At 39.5% G+C, this 12,776-nt stretch overlaps 1 protein-coding gene across 1 annotated transcript in view; it reads right to left on the reverse strand.

Annotated features, from left to right (window-relative positions):
- Nucleotides 1-784: 784 nt before the first annotated feature.
- The window catches only part of LOC121387108 (multiple epidermal growth factor-like domains protein 10), a 12,432-nt gene continuing 440 nt past the window's right edge, over nt 785-12,776 (reverse strand). Inside the window, exons 2-7 of the mRNA XM_041518131.1 lie at nt 12,197-12,438; nt 10,816-11,031; nt 9,499-9,696; nt 3,006-3,134; nt 1,713-1,819; nt 785-832 (exon numbers count right to left, since the gene is read on the reverse strand). Of these exons, the coding sequence (XP_041374065.1) occupies nt 785-832; nt 1,713-1,819; nt 3,006-3,134; nt 9,499-9,696; nt 10,816-11,031; nt 12,197-12,438 (940 nt within the window). The remainder of the gene's footprint in view (nt 833-1,712; nt 1,820-3,005; nt 3,135-9,498; nt 9,697-10,815; nt 11,032-12,196; nt 12,439-12,776) is intronic.

The following is a 12,776-nucleotide window of genomic DNA, read 5'->3' on the forward strand; positions in this document are numbered from 1 at the left end:
ACGTCATATTTAGTACCAAGGAAGTGGGGTGGGGGATGGGTGCGTAATCGATGGCCCAAAGGGCCGGAGTTGCTAGGGGATACCCCCCCCCCTCCCCCCGAAATTTTTTAAAATCGAGAATGCATATTCCTGCATTCTAGGAAGTAAATTTCAAATGTTTCTTTGCCTCAAAATATTTTTTACACATCCACGGACGGACCTCGGCAGACCTGCGTACGGGCCTGTAAACTAAAGGGTTTTTTCGGGTCTAGTTGAGCGATTAAAAATAAATTTGAAGAGAGAGAGAGAGAGAGAGAGAGAGAGAGAGAGAGAGAGAGAGAGAGAGAGAGAGAGAGAGAGAGAGAGACAGAGAGAGAGAGAGAGAGAGAGAGAGAGAGAGAGACTGTTTATTGTGAACTGTTCCAAACTGATGCGTACATCAGCGCTACTTAATGCAGTTACTTGCATTAATTTTAGCCGGGGGGGAGGGGGGGGGGGGGGGGCGTGCAACTGGGAAACCCCAAAATTTCGCCCCTGAATATACTTATGGAATTGTACACCAACATCCAAAATATCCAGTGAACAAGCACCACAAATTGTTTTACATCAGGGCATGAAACAAACAAGTATCTACCTGCACCAACAAAAATGGAAAAAAAAAACCCCAACCAAAAAACACACACTTGACCAACTAATATTGAACACCTACATATTGTACAGTCGAGTGAATTATATCCTCTGTCACAGCCACCGACACACTCTCCAGTCACGTGATCACAGTCAGAGTTTACGTGACAACGTCTGTTTACACAGGAACCGCTACATCCTTGTCCATACAGACCCTGGGAACATTCTGAAATGGATAAATAATAATAATAAATAAATAAATAATAATAATAATAAATTAAAATAATAATAATACCCCCACCCATCCATCCCCCCAAAAAGAAAAACAGTCAAACAGTTAACATAGCGTATAATTGAAACAAATACAATACAGAACAGTGAAATGTTTTCATATAAGCATTTTATCATTTCTTAGATATCTATTTTCGCCATTAAGAGGTCGAGATTTCCTTCTAAAGCACTTCAAACGAAAATAGTACGACCATTATCACCATTATCTGAGACACGGAGCGCGACGTAGCCCAGTGGTAAAGCTTTCGCCTGATGCGCGGTCGGTCTAGGATCGATCCCCGTCGGTTGGCCCATTGGGCTATTTCTGGTATATCAAAGACCGTTGTATGTGCTATCCTGTCTGTGGGTTGGTGGATATAAAAGATCCCTTGCTACTAATGGAAAAATGTAGCGGGTTTCCTCTCTATGACTGTGTCAAGATGACCATATGTCTGACATCCAATAACCGATGATTAATAAATCAATGTGTTCTAGTGGTGTTGTTAAACAAAACATTTTTTTTTTTATCGGAGAGACAGTCCCTTATCGTATAGTCCACATAACTGCTGTCAGGGGACACAACAATTACATTTCGAAATGATGCGGGGGAGGGGGGCAAACATTTCACTCGAAGGAACAAAGAAGTGTTAATATTACAGAAAAACATGAGATGTGTGAAACAAATGGTGCGACAAGCGACCATCATTAGTAGAACTTACGACATATTATGTTGAGTAGGTTCTCAGGTGTAGAGACTTGTGTTAGGGAAATATATGGATCATACACATATACAGAATACACAAAGGGGTGAGAAGACATATTATAGATTGTCTCACTTGTCTTGCAATCTGTTTGAAGCCATCCTGCTGTACATCCGTTGTCACATCGTCCAATGCTGTCACACGTTGATGATCCCACGCAATGTCTTGTGAAACAGTCTTCACTACACAGTTCACCATAGTGATTGGAATCACAGACTGCAATTATAACAAAGAAAAAAAAAAAAAAAAAAGTTTTATTTAACGACACACTCAACACATTTTATTTACGGTTATATGGCGTCAGACATATGGTTAAGGACCACACAGATTTTGAGAGGAAACCCGCTGTCGCCACTACATGGGCTACTCTTCCGATTGGCAGCAAGGGATCTTTTATTTGCGCTTCCCACAGGCAGGTTAGCAAAAACCTTGTTGTTTTTTTAACCAGTTATGGATCACTGGTCGGTGCAAGTGGTTTACACCTACCCATTGAGCCTTGCGGAGCACTCACTCGGGGTTTGGAGTCGGTATCTGGATTAAAAATCCCATGCCTCAACTGGGATCCGAACCCAGAACCTACCAGCCTGTAGACCGATGGCCTGCCACGACGCCACCGAGGCCGGTACAATTATAACAAAGTGCATTATACACTTTGTGTTTGTTTTTTGTATACAAATATTATATGTATGTATGTATGTATTTATGCATGTATGTATGCATGTACGTATGTATGTATGTATTTATGCATGTATTTTTTTTATGTACGTATTTATGTATGTACGTACGCATGTGTGTATGCACATATGCATGTATGCATGTATGTATGTATGTATCATATGTATTTACTGATGTACGATTATCTATATATTGTATGTATGTTCAGGTTGACTACTACAAACATAGATATTAAGACACTGGCGCAGGGAATAATTACATTCTTTCTGGCCTCACATATTTTCTCATGCCGTTACTGGGAATCCTGTGACACCGAATCGCCCGCAACTTGCAGACTTGCCACGATACGTTCTGAGCTATTGAGTCAGCCTTAAAAAGGCTGCTCTTTAACTCAACCATATGCATGGGGCCTACAAGCTACGCGGTCGATCCCGCTTACGTGTATGAAACAGTGGGCAAACCTGGCACTGGATAGTATGTATTGATGTGTGAATATCTATATATTGTATGTATGTCGGGTTTGGCTACTACATACATAGATATTAACGCACTGGCGCAGTGGATAATTAGATCCTTTTTGACCTCAAACATAGTATCATACCGTTGCTGGGACTGTAACCTGTAGCACCGAATCACCCGCAACATGTTTGTGTGTGTGCCTATTGTTATCAAATGTATTTATATATATCATACCATTACACGTATCACCAGTCCAGTTTGGTTTACATCCTCCAGTACATTGTCCAGTTACGTAGTCACACGGTCCATTCAGGCAGTGACAGAACATGTTGCAGTTTTCACCGAAAGTTCCAGCATCACAAACTGAAATATAGAAGTACATTTTTATATACAACATAAACGAAGGAAAGGTGTCTTACATATTAACTGTATTTTCCTCTTTAGAATATCAGCGTCTGTATATTCAATGCGTTTCAGGTCGTCTTAATATTTGTAAGAAGCCCAAACTGGATTTTGTCTTCAAATAATTGTATACGTACGAAAAAATCTTTTGGACACATCTTCGATAAAACTCAGGACTTTGATAGATTAAGAGTTGAGTTACGTCGGGTAGAACAGAATCATCATGAGTTTATTTTGACAGAGAAATCTATTCCTAGCAAGAAACCAATCCCCGCTAAGAGAAGCACTGTTGCTGTAGATGCATCATCGATTGACGAGGCAGATGGTATTAAAAGATTGGAAGCTATGATGTACAAACTGTCAGCACCATTTGATAAGCTTGAGAACAGGTTGAATGACACCGCGCCCAAGACTACAAATCAAGATTCTCCAGCCAAACCGATATCTACATCGATTTCACAAGATGTGGGACGACAGTCTACCGTGGACAATGGACAAAGACAGAGACGCAGACAACAAATAGAGTGTTACAAGTGTGGTCAGCCAGGTCACATTGCCCGAGGTTGCAGAAGTGAGTCCGTTCATTTAAACTGAACAAAACGTTTGTTGCGGAGCAAACAAAGGTAAACAAGGACAGTAGCTCCACTGTATTTGCCAATTCTGTACCCGATGGTCTTTTAGGAAAAGCCAACGAGGTATCAGTTTTGGTTAATGATCACGTATGCACTGCTCTGTTAGACACTGGCTCGACAGTGTCTACAGTTAGTGAAAGGTTTTACTGTGAGTATTTGTCGGATGAAGAGATTCACCCACTTACTGAACTTTTGAACGTTGAATGTGCAGATGGGGAGTCTTTGTCATATAGTGGTTATGTGGAGTTCTCTTTGGTTTTACAGGGGTTTACTAATAAACCAATGTGTTGTTTGTGCTTAGTGGTTCCCAACAGCGCATACAATGCTACTGTGCCTGTTTTATTGGGGACTAATGTTTTAATTCCAGCTTTGAATGACTGCCGTCATAAACATGGCGAAAGGTTTTTACAGGTTGCAAACTTACACACTCCATGGTATCTAGCCTTTCGTAGTATTGTTTTACAGGACAAAGGACTTTCTAGAAGTAAAGGAAGATTGGGACTTGTTCGAAGTGCACAGAGGAATAGTATGGCCATCTCACCAAACTCTTGTGTTACTCTTTCAGGTTTCATAGACAAGAAGATTCCTTTCAGGAGTACTTGTGCTATGATGGTAGCTGCCGGAGAGTGTGTTCAACCTGATTTGGAAGTTGCTCCAGTGGTTGTTAATTACGAGTTTAACTCTGTTGCTCCAACAGAAGTTAGATTGTCTAATGTTACGACCAGGACAGTTGTTATACCACCCAAGGGTTTGTTATGCGAGTTACATGAGGTAACATTGGAAGATCATATTTCATCTGACAATGATACAAACGGTGATTGGTTACTCCAGAAGATGACACTCCCGAAGGAAGGTCTTACTGAGGGCCAACTACAAAGGGGTACAGACCTGATTTTAGAGTATCAGGATGTATTTTCGTCTGGCGACCTTGACATTGGGCACTGTACAAAAGTACAACATCGGATCAATTTGGTTGATGAGACGCCCATCAAACCACGCCATCGCCGGATACCTCCATCTATGTATGACGAAGTCAAGCAACATCTTCGACAATTATTGGTTGCAGGTATTATTCGAAAGTCACATAGTCCATGGGCTTCCCCTGTTGTGATTGCCAAGAAGAAAGATGGTTCACTTCGCATGTGTGTTGACTACAGACAGTTAAACCAGCGCACAGTGAAAGACTCTTATGCCTTGCCAAGAACAGAAGAACTATTCGACTGCTTGTCTGGTTCTAAGTTTTTTTCGGTAGTCGACATGAAGAGTGGTTATCACCAAGTGGAGATAGCAGAGGAGCATAAACCCAGGACTGCATTCACAGTAGGACCACTTGGCTTTTATGAATATAACAGGATGGGTTTTGGACAGACTAACAGTCCAGCAACTTACCAGCGTCTTATGGAGGATTGCCTGGGGGATCTTTATTTACAGAAGTGCTGTATCTTCATAGACGATCTCATAATTTTTTCAACCACGTTTGAAGAGCATCTTCAAAGGCTCAAACTGGTGTTTGAACGTCTGAGAGACTACAATCTAAAGTTGGCACAAAAAAAAAGCCCATTCTTTCAAGATCAAGTGAAATGTCTTGGTCATATAGTGTCAGCTGAAGGAGTTAAAGTCGATCCAGAGAAAGTGGAAAAGATTGTTAATTGGCCAGCTCCATCAAATCCTGATCAACTTCGACAGTTACTCGGATTTATGGGATATTATCGCAAATATATTCCCAATTTTTCAGCAATAGCTCGACCCCTCAACAGTCTTCTTCCACCGACCAGAACCAAACAGAAGAAAAAGTCAAAGATGAAGCGAGTTGGGTTTGAGTGGATGTGGGGTGTAGACCAGCAGATTGCCTTTCAACGACTGAAGGAAGCCTTAACATCGCCACCCATACTTGCCTATGCTGATTACTCTCTTCCTTTTGAGCTTCACACAGATGCAAGTGCGTCGGGGCTTGGTGCGGTTCTTTACCAGGAACAAGATGGGTTGAAGAAGGTTATCGCTTATGCAAGTCGTGGAGTTTCCAGATCTGAGAGGAATTATCCTGCACGCAAGCTTGAATTATTAGCTTTGAAATGGGCCGTCACAGAGAAATTCAGTCATTATCTTTATGGTCATAAGTTTGTGGTGTATACCGATAACAATCCCCTCACATACGTTTTAACAACGGCCAAGCTCGACTCCACAGGGCACAGGTGGTTAGCAGCTTTAGCATCCTATGACGTTTCTATTTTGTACAAGCCAGGGAAAAGTAATTCGGATGCTGATGCTCTTTCTCGACTTCCAGGTAGAGACGATACAGGTGATGCAACATTTGGTATTACAGCAGAATCCATCAAAGCTATCTCTGCAGCATGTCAAATTCCCTGTTATGTTGAGAGTCTTTGTATGTCAGCTGGTGTCATTGACGATGATGATGAAGAGGGTGCCTCGATAAACAGCATGACGTCCCGAGATTGGAGATGCCACCAGACTGAAGATTCTACTATTGAACCTTTCCTGAGAAGCATGACTCAAGGTAGACGGCCACCATTGCATGCATTACCTCGTACAGCAGAAGCCGTGTCCATGCACAGGGAGCTTGATCACTTGACGCTGCATAGAGGTGTTCTTTATCGCTCGACTACTGTCAGGGGAGAAGAGAAGATGCAATTAGTGCTTCCTACAAAGTTTAGAGACACAGCATTGCGAGGTTTGCATGATGATATTGGTCATATGGGATGTGAGCGAACTCTTTCTCTTTTGAAAGATCGTTTTTTCTGGCCGTTTATGTCCAAGAGTGTGGATGAGTGGGTGAAGAGATGTGGTAGGTGTTTGCGACGTAAGGGTCCAACGAACAGCAGAGCTCCACTTGTAAGCATAACCACCAGTCAGCCACTTGAACTTATTTGTATTGACTTTTTAACACTAGAAACGTCCAAAGGTGGCTTTCAAAACATGTTGGTCATTACAGACCACTTCACAAGATATGCTCAAGCCGTACCTACAAAGAACCAGACTGCAAAAACCACTGCAGACGTTTTGTTCAATCATTTCTTTGTTCACTATGGTTTTCCTCAGCGCTTACATTCCGACCAGAGTGCTAACTTTGAAAGTAAACTGTTGAAAGAGGTGTGTGACATTGCAGGTATCAATAAGTCTAGAACAACGCCATATCATCCTATGGGTAATAGCATGACAGAAAGATGCAACAGAACTTTACTGGATATGCTTGGCACCTTAGATCCAGGTAAGAAGGTTGATTGGAAGAGTCACGTAGCACCCTTAGTTCATGCCTATAACTGTACTAGACATGAGCCGACAGGTTTTTCACCATTCTTTCTTATGTTTGGCAGAAATGCACGACTTCCTGTAGTTGTTGCTCTGGGGTTGGAATCGATCCAGGGTGAGAAGAACCTGAGTGACTACACAGCAGGCTTGCGCAAACGATTACAGGATTCTTATGGGTTAGCAGTCAGAGCAGCAGAACATAGTCGACAGCATCAAAAGAAAAACTATGATCTCAAGATGCGTGGTTCAATCCTACAGTTAGGGGATAGAGTGTTAGTTCGTTGCTTGGCGTTTGATGGCAAACACAAGATTGCAGATAAGTGGGAAGAGGATCCTTATATTGTGCAAAACCAGCCGAATAAGGATATCCCTGTCTTTGTAGTTCGTAAAGAGGATGGACACGGTCGATGCAGAACACTGCACAGAAATCTGTTGTTGCCAATAGGATCTCTTCCGGTTTCCGCAGACGACAAATCTGGAACACTTAAGCCAAAGTCAAAACCACGAACAATACCTGCGGCAAGGATACCTTCACCAGAATCCGATGACGAATTGGACTCATCAGTAGATGAAGATAATGTTGATCTTTATGGGGATTCTGTAGTGTCGGTTATGGAGTCAACGGTCCCACTAACAGAGGTCAGCACCTCTTCCGCTGCTGACTCGGAATCTGTTAGTACGGTGCGTTCAGGCAGCTCTTCTACAGTAGAAGATGGGGAATCATTTCTAGAAGACGCTGATACAGATCACAGACCTGTTGAAAAAGAGCCAGCAGAAGATGTTCCTTGTTCTGATTCAACTCTGGAATCTGATACCAATTCAAGAAGCCCTATACCGGTTCCCAGGCGATCTACGAGGGAGAGACGTCCTCCTAAGTGGTTCACCCAGGGAGATTTTGCCATGATGCAGAATCATGATTGGAGAGATCGGGCTGGGTTCCTGGATAACATGGCTTCAAACAGGTTATTTGAACAGATGCCTTCAGACGCAGTGAATGCTGTTTTACAAATTGTTTTGAGTGTGTCGAAACAATTTGATGTCAAATGACGAGGACGTCATTTTTTAAACTGGGGGGAGTATGTAACGGGGTAAAAATATATAGCACTGTATGTATATATGTTTTATTTTATTTAGGATATTCGTCGTAGAGAATACCCTATTAGACAACGCCCTAACCTTTCTTTCCCGTCAAATTGGAGTTTAGCCAATGATATTTTATTCTGGTGTAATGTGACATTGGTCACGGCTAGTCCGTGCCACATTCACATTGAACAGCAAGCCATCAACACATGACATAATTCTCAACTATTTCTTGATTATTTTTTCATCTTTTCTGCGACGGTTACACAGGTTTTACTAACATGAATTTATATATTTATATAATTATTGTGCACATTATGTTCCATTATGATTTAAGTATTAACTATTGATAGATATAAAATCATAATCTGTATTAACTATTGATAGATATAAAATCATAATCTGTATTAACTATGGATAGATATAAATTGATAATGTAGTTGACACTAGGGAAAGGTAGTGGTTATAAGTATTTAAAAGTATATTTAATGTAATTTTAATGTATTTTTAAATATATATTCTTAATTTACTAACTGTAAAGACAATAATTATTAGGGTAATTATATTGTATACAATAACGATAAATATATATAGGTCTAACCATTATATATTTTCGCTTATATTATGATGTTTGTTTATAGGATTATTGAATTGTCATTAATACTCGGCAACCAGTTCGGTCCATAGCCCACAGCCAAGGTGTGTAACTTAACTATTTGTAGGTGTTTGTGTGTACATTTTTTGGTAACAACGCACGCATTTTTTGTGTGTTGTTGGTTTCACAAGCGTGTTGGCCAGCGCTTGTCATTTTGTAAGCTGGATCGATGGACCAGTAGTGTATTTATGTTGTATCGAATCAGTGGGTTATGTCCACGGATGAGGTTTTGGATGTATATACATGTTTGATTCTGATAACGTATAACTGTTAAGTAATCTATAAATTGGTATCCTTGACGATGTGTATTTTGTCAAGTTGTGAGATGTATAACATTTGCATTGTATGATGATGACACGGTGTTTTACCAATTATATTATATTACATATTTTATATACTATTTTCAGGACCTTTATTTGACGGTTGCCGAATAAACCGAATCCTAACCAGCATTGTTGTTGTCTTTCTGATTAGAGGGATTTAACCCAAATGCTGCATATACACACACACACACTCACACACATACAGAGAGAGAGAGAGAGGAGAGAGAGAGAGGGAGGGGAGAGGAGGAGAGAGAGAGAGAGAGAGAGAGAGAGAGAGAGAGAGAGAGAGAGAGACAGAGAGACAGAGATATTCAAACCCTTATATAAAGATAATACGTGTTGATAGTAGATATAAAAATTGGTCTTACCAAACACTTCGACTTCACAGAAGTCCATTACCCTGTCACCTGCACTTCTGTAGAGAGTTATGTATCTAGCGGTGTCATCGCAGGTCAAGGTTGTTATAACCGGGCTACTGAAGGATGTGTTTCCACACCAGTGTCCTGCGTTACTCTGGTTTTCTCTCAGAGAACTGTATACCTGTACACCAGTTTTACGAACTGTGTCTGTACAAACAAATATAAATGACATTTCCTGACAAGTAGAAAATAAAATTACTACTTAAGAATGCTCAGCACGTTTTGAAATATGCTAACAAGAAATGATTTGTTTTATTTAATTATACCACTTGAACACATTGATTTATTAATCATCGATTATTACATGTCAATCATTTAGTATTTTTTTACTTTTAGTTTTAAGGAAAACTCGCTATATTTTCCCGTTAGGAGAAAATGTTGTTTTATGTTTTATAAGAACTTTCGGCCTTTGATATACCAGTCGTAGAACACTAGTTGGGACAAGAAAAGCCCAATAAGAGAATGGGTCCACATAAGTGGTTCAATTCTACGACGCAAGCACTTCAGGCAAGTGCTCTACCGACTGAGATAAATGCCGCCCCGTCATGTCGGAAAGTTAATACACTATTTATTAAGGAGAAAAACAGACACAGCGATATCTGGCTCCAACTTCTTTGATAACCGTAACGCAAACGTTCAATAATTGCAACCCCCCCCCCCCCCCCCCCTCCCGTTCTCCACAAAGGAAAAATAATGTTAGTATATTGTCTTGTTTTAATTAGTGTCTCTGTCCACAGTTCTTTAAATTGTATTTTAATTTAACTCTTGAATTTTTATATTGATGTTGATTATGAATTCATTTATGCATTTACCTCAATTTAACAATTCAATTCAGCCGATGTATTTTGTGTGCTAGGGTGTCGTTAAACATTCATTCATTCATCCATAGTGTCTGTGTCCTAATGTCTGTAGTAGGACAAACGTTTCTATCTTTTAAAGCATTTTTGATTCCAATGATAGGGTATCAGTTATGTCTTAGTAATTTTGTATGTCATGGGAACATAATATTATAGTGAGTTTCAGAATATGTGTACCTAATAAATATACCTCATAATATGCCAGTCAAAGTTAGTTTTGAACTGAGGGATAGCGGGCGAGAAGGAAACAAAAATAAATAATTATTAATTACAGTATACCGGATATGGTTGATTATTTTCTCAGGTACATTCTGCTTTTGTAGACATTTTGAAATTCGAAAAAGTAATAAGGGTCGAGTAGGCATGTTACCGGTGATTCAGTTATTGCGAAGTCTTAACAGGTACTTACAGTCGGTGCGGAAGTGAACAACTACATTATGTATGTAGTAGTCTCTCTGTAAATCTACTTCCCACCAGGAGTATGACTGGCTGTATCCAGTTAAAATGCAATTTGCTGCATACCATCCTTGTGTAAGATCGCCATCTACCGCAAAATCTGGTCGGTACGATGTGTATCCATTATAGAATGAACTCTGGTAGGCAGTTTTCTTCAGAGCTATATTTCCTGAAATATAGATTAATTTTTATTATTCACATTACAAAACGTATGTACAACATAAGCAAATTATGATCGCACCCAGTTAACCTACTATAGTAAGGATCATGCGTTTTTGACGATATTAATAATATAATGTATATGACTAATGTGATATCTGAAAATGAAGAACAATATGTATGGAATATAAAATGGTTAGGTTGTTTTGATATATAAGATTTATACACTAACAAAAACATCAAATGAAAACTGAAATTGTTAGGAACTACAGGTGAACAGTTGGTCAAAAATACTATTATATATATCAATGGATCCACCACTTGGCGACTCGTGGCCAAACTGCAGAAGATTGTAGCCAATAAGGAAATGACTTGTAATTCTTGATACGCTTTTCATTTTTCAAATATATTTACAGCAAACTCTTAATTATGCATAGAGTAAGCTCAGGTAAACATAACTCGAAAGATATTGGTTTAATAACAAATATAGGTATATATGCTGTCTACGAAATGCGAAGTATATATTACTTTGTACGAATCGAGCGGCTAGTGACTGTCTACCTTTCTAGTGCCATTGTGTCGTGTTGAGATACAGACGAGTAACACGTCTTCACAACTGAGCACCACATGTTGCACTCTGAACAAGACGAGAGCTAGTAAAACTATATACTACCAATCACATGAAAATTATATAGTAGTGTTAGGTATTCGACTTGAAAATGGTATTCGAATATTCGATGGAAATTAATTCGAATATCAACTTTGTCTGCCCTCTTTTTATATGCGATTCTCTTGCTCTCTCTCTCTCTCTCTCTCTCTCTCTCTCTCTCTCTCTCTCTCTCTCTCTCTCTCTGTATGTATGTAGCAAAACGTGTGCACACAACCTCTTTCAGCGACTGGACTATGCACACGATTAACTATGTATAAATATATTACAATACTAATAGAAAGTACTAAACTACCTCAAACAATAAAAGTGCCAAAGAATAAACATCCTAAAATGTGTTTTCTTTGCCTTCAAAATGCTCAACCCTAAAATATCTTAAGTGTTTGTCGGACATACCTGAAATACCAAACAGAAAGAAAAATTAATTATGTAGATAACTAAAATTTGTGTTTGTCCTCCATCTGAGACCCAACTGAGTGACTGAACTTCACATAACAAATTAGTTTACCTTTATTGCATTTTGGTCCTGACCATTCTTCCTCGCAGTTACCAGAACATCCTGTGATGTCATCGCAGTTGGCAGTGCCACAGTGACAGGTGTAGCTGCAGTCCAAACCATACGTTCCTGCTGTGCAAGCTCCTAGACAATAGATGTGTTTAAGTATATTGTATAGTTGAAATGTTGTATAGATAAAATGAATAAGATTTATTTCAGGATATAACAATACTTCACCTTTGAAAGAAGTCCACCTTTTGAATTGCACCACCAGAGAGAAAACATAATCAAACGGCGCTTTCTTTCTATCCACTGTCTGTGAATATGAACCACAAAAAACAAACTTACAACTGAGGTATGTATTGTGCCCACGAACGCGTACTGGAATCATAACCGGATAAAGTCGCCTCAATAAATGTATTGTTCAGGATTTGTGTTCACAGAGTACACACAGCTATATAAATTATATACAATTTATTTAACTCCATACGATGATTAAATACATATTGAATTAAATCCAGGAAAAATTCTAGAGGGTCAACAAGAACGGGTGTTGTACTTCATTACAAAAAGTTTACTCAATGAGCGCTAA

The sequence above is a fragment of the Gigantopelta aegis genome, chromosome 13 (genome assembly GCF_016097555.1).
Source record: "Gigantopelta aegis isolate Gae_Host chromosome 13, Gae_host_genome, whole genome shotgun sequence".
NCBI classification, from domain to species: Eukaryota; Metazoa; Mollusca; class Gastropoda; order Neomphalida; family Peltospiridae; genus Gigantopelta; species Gigantopelta aegis.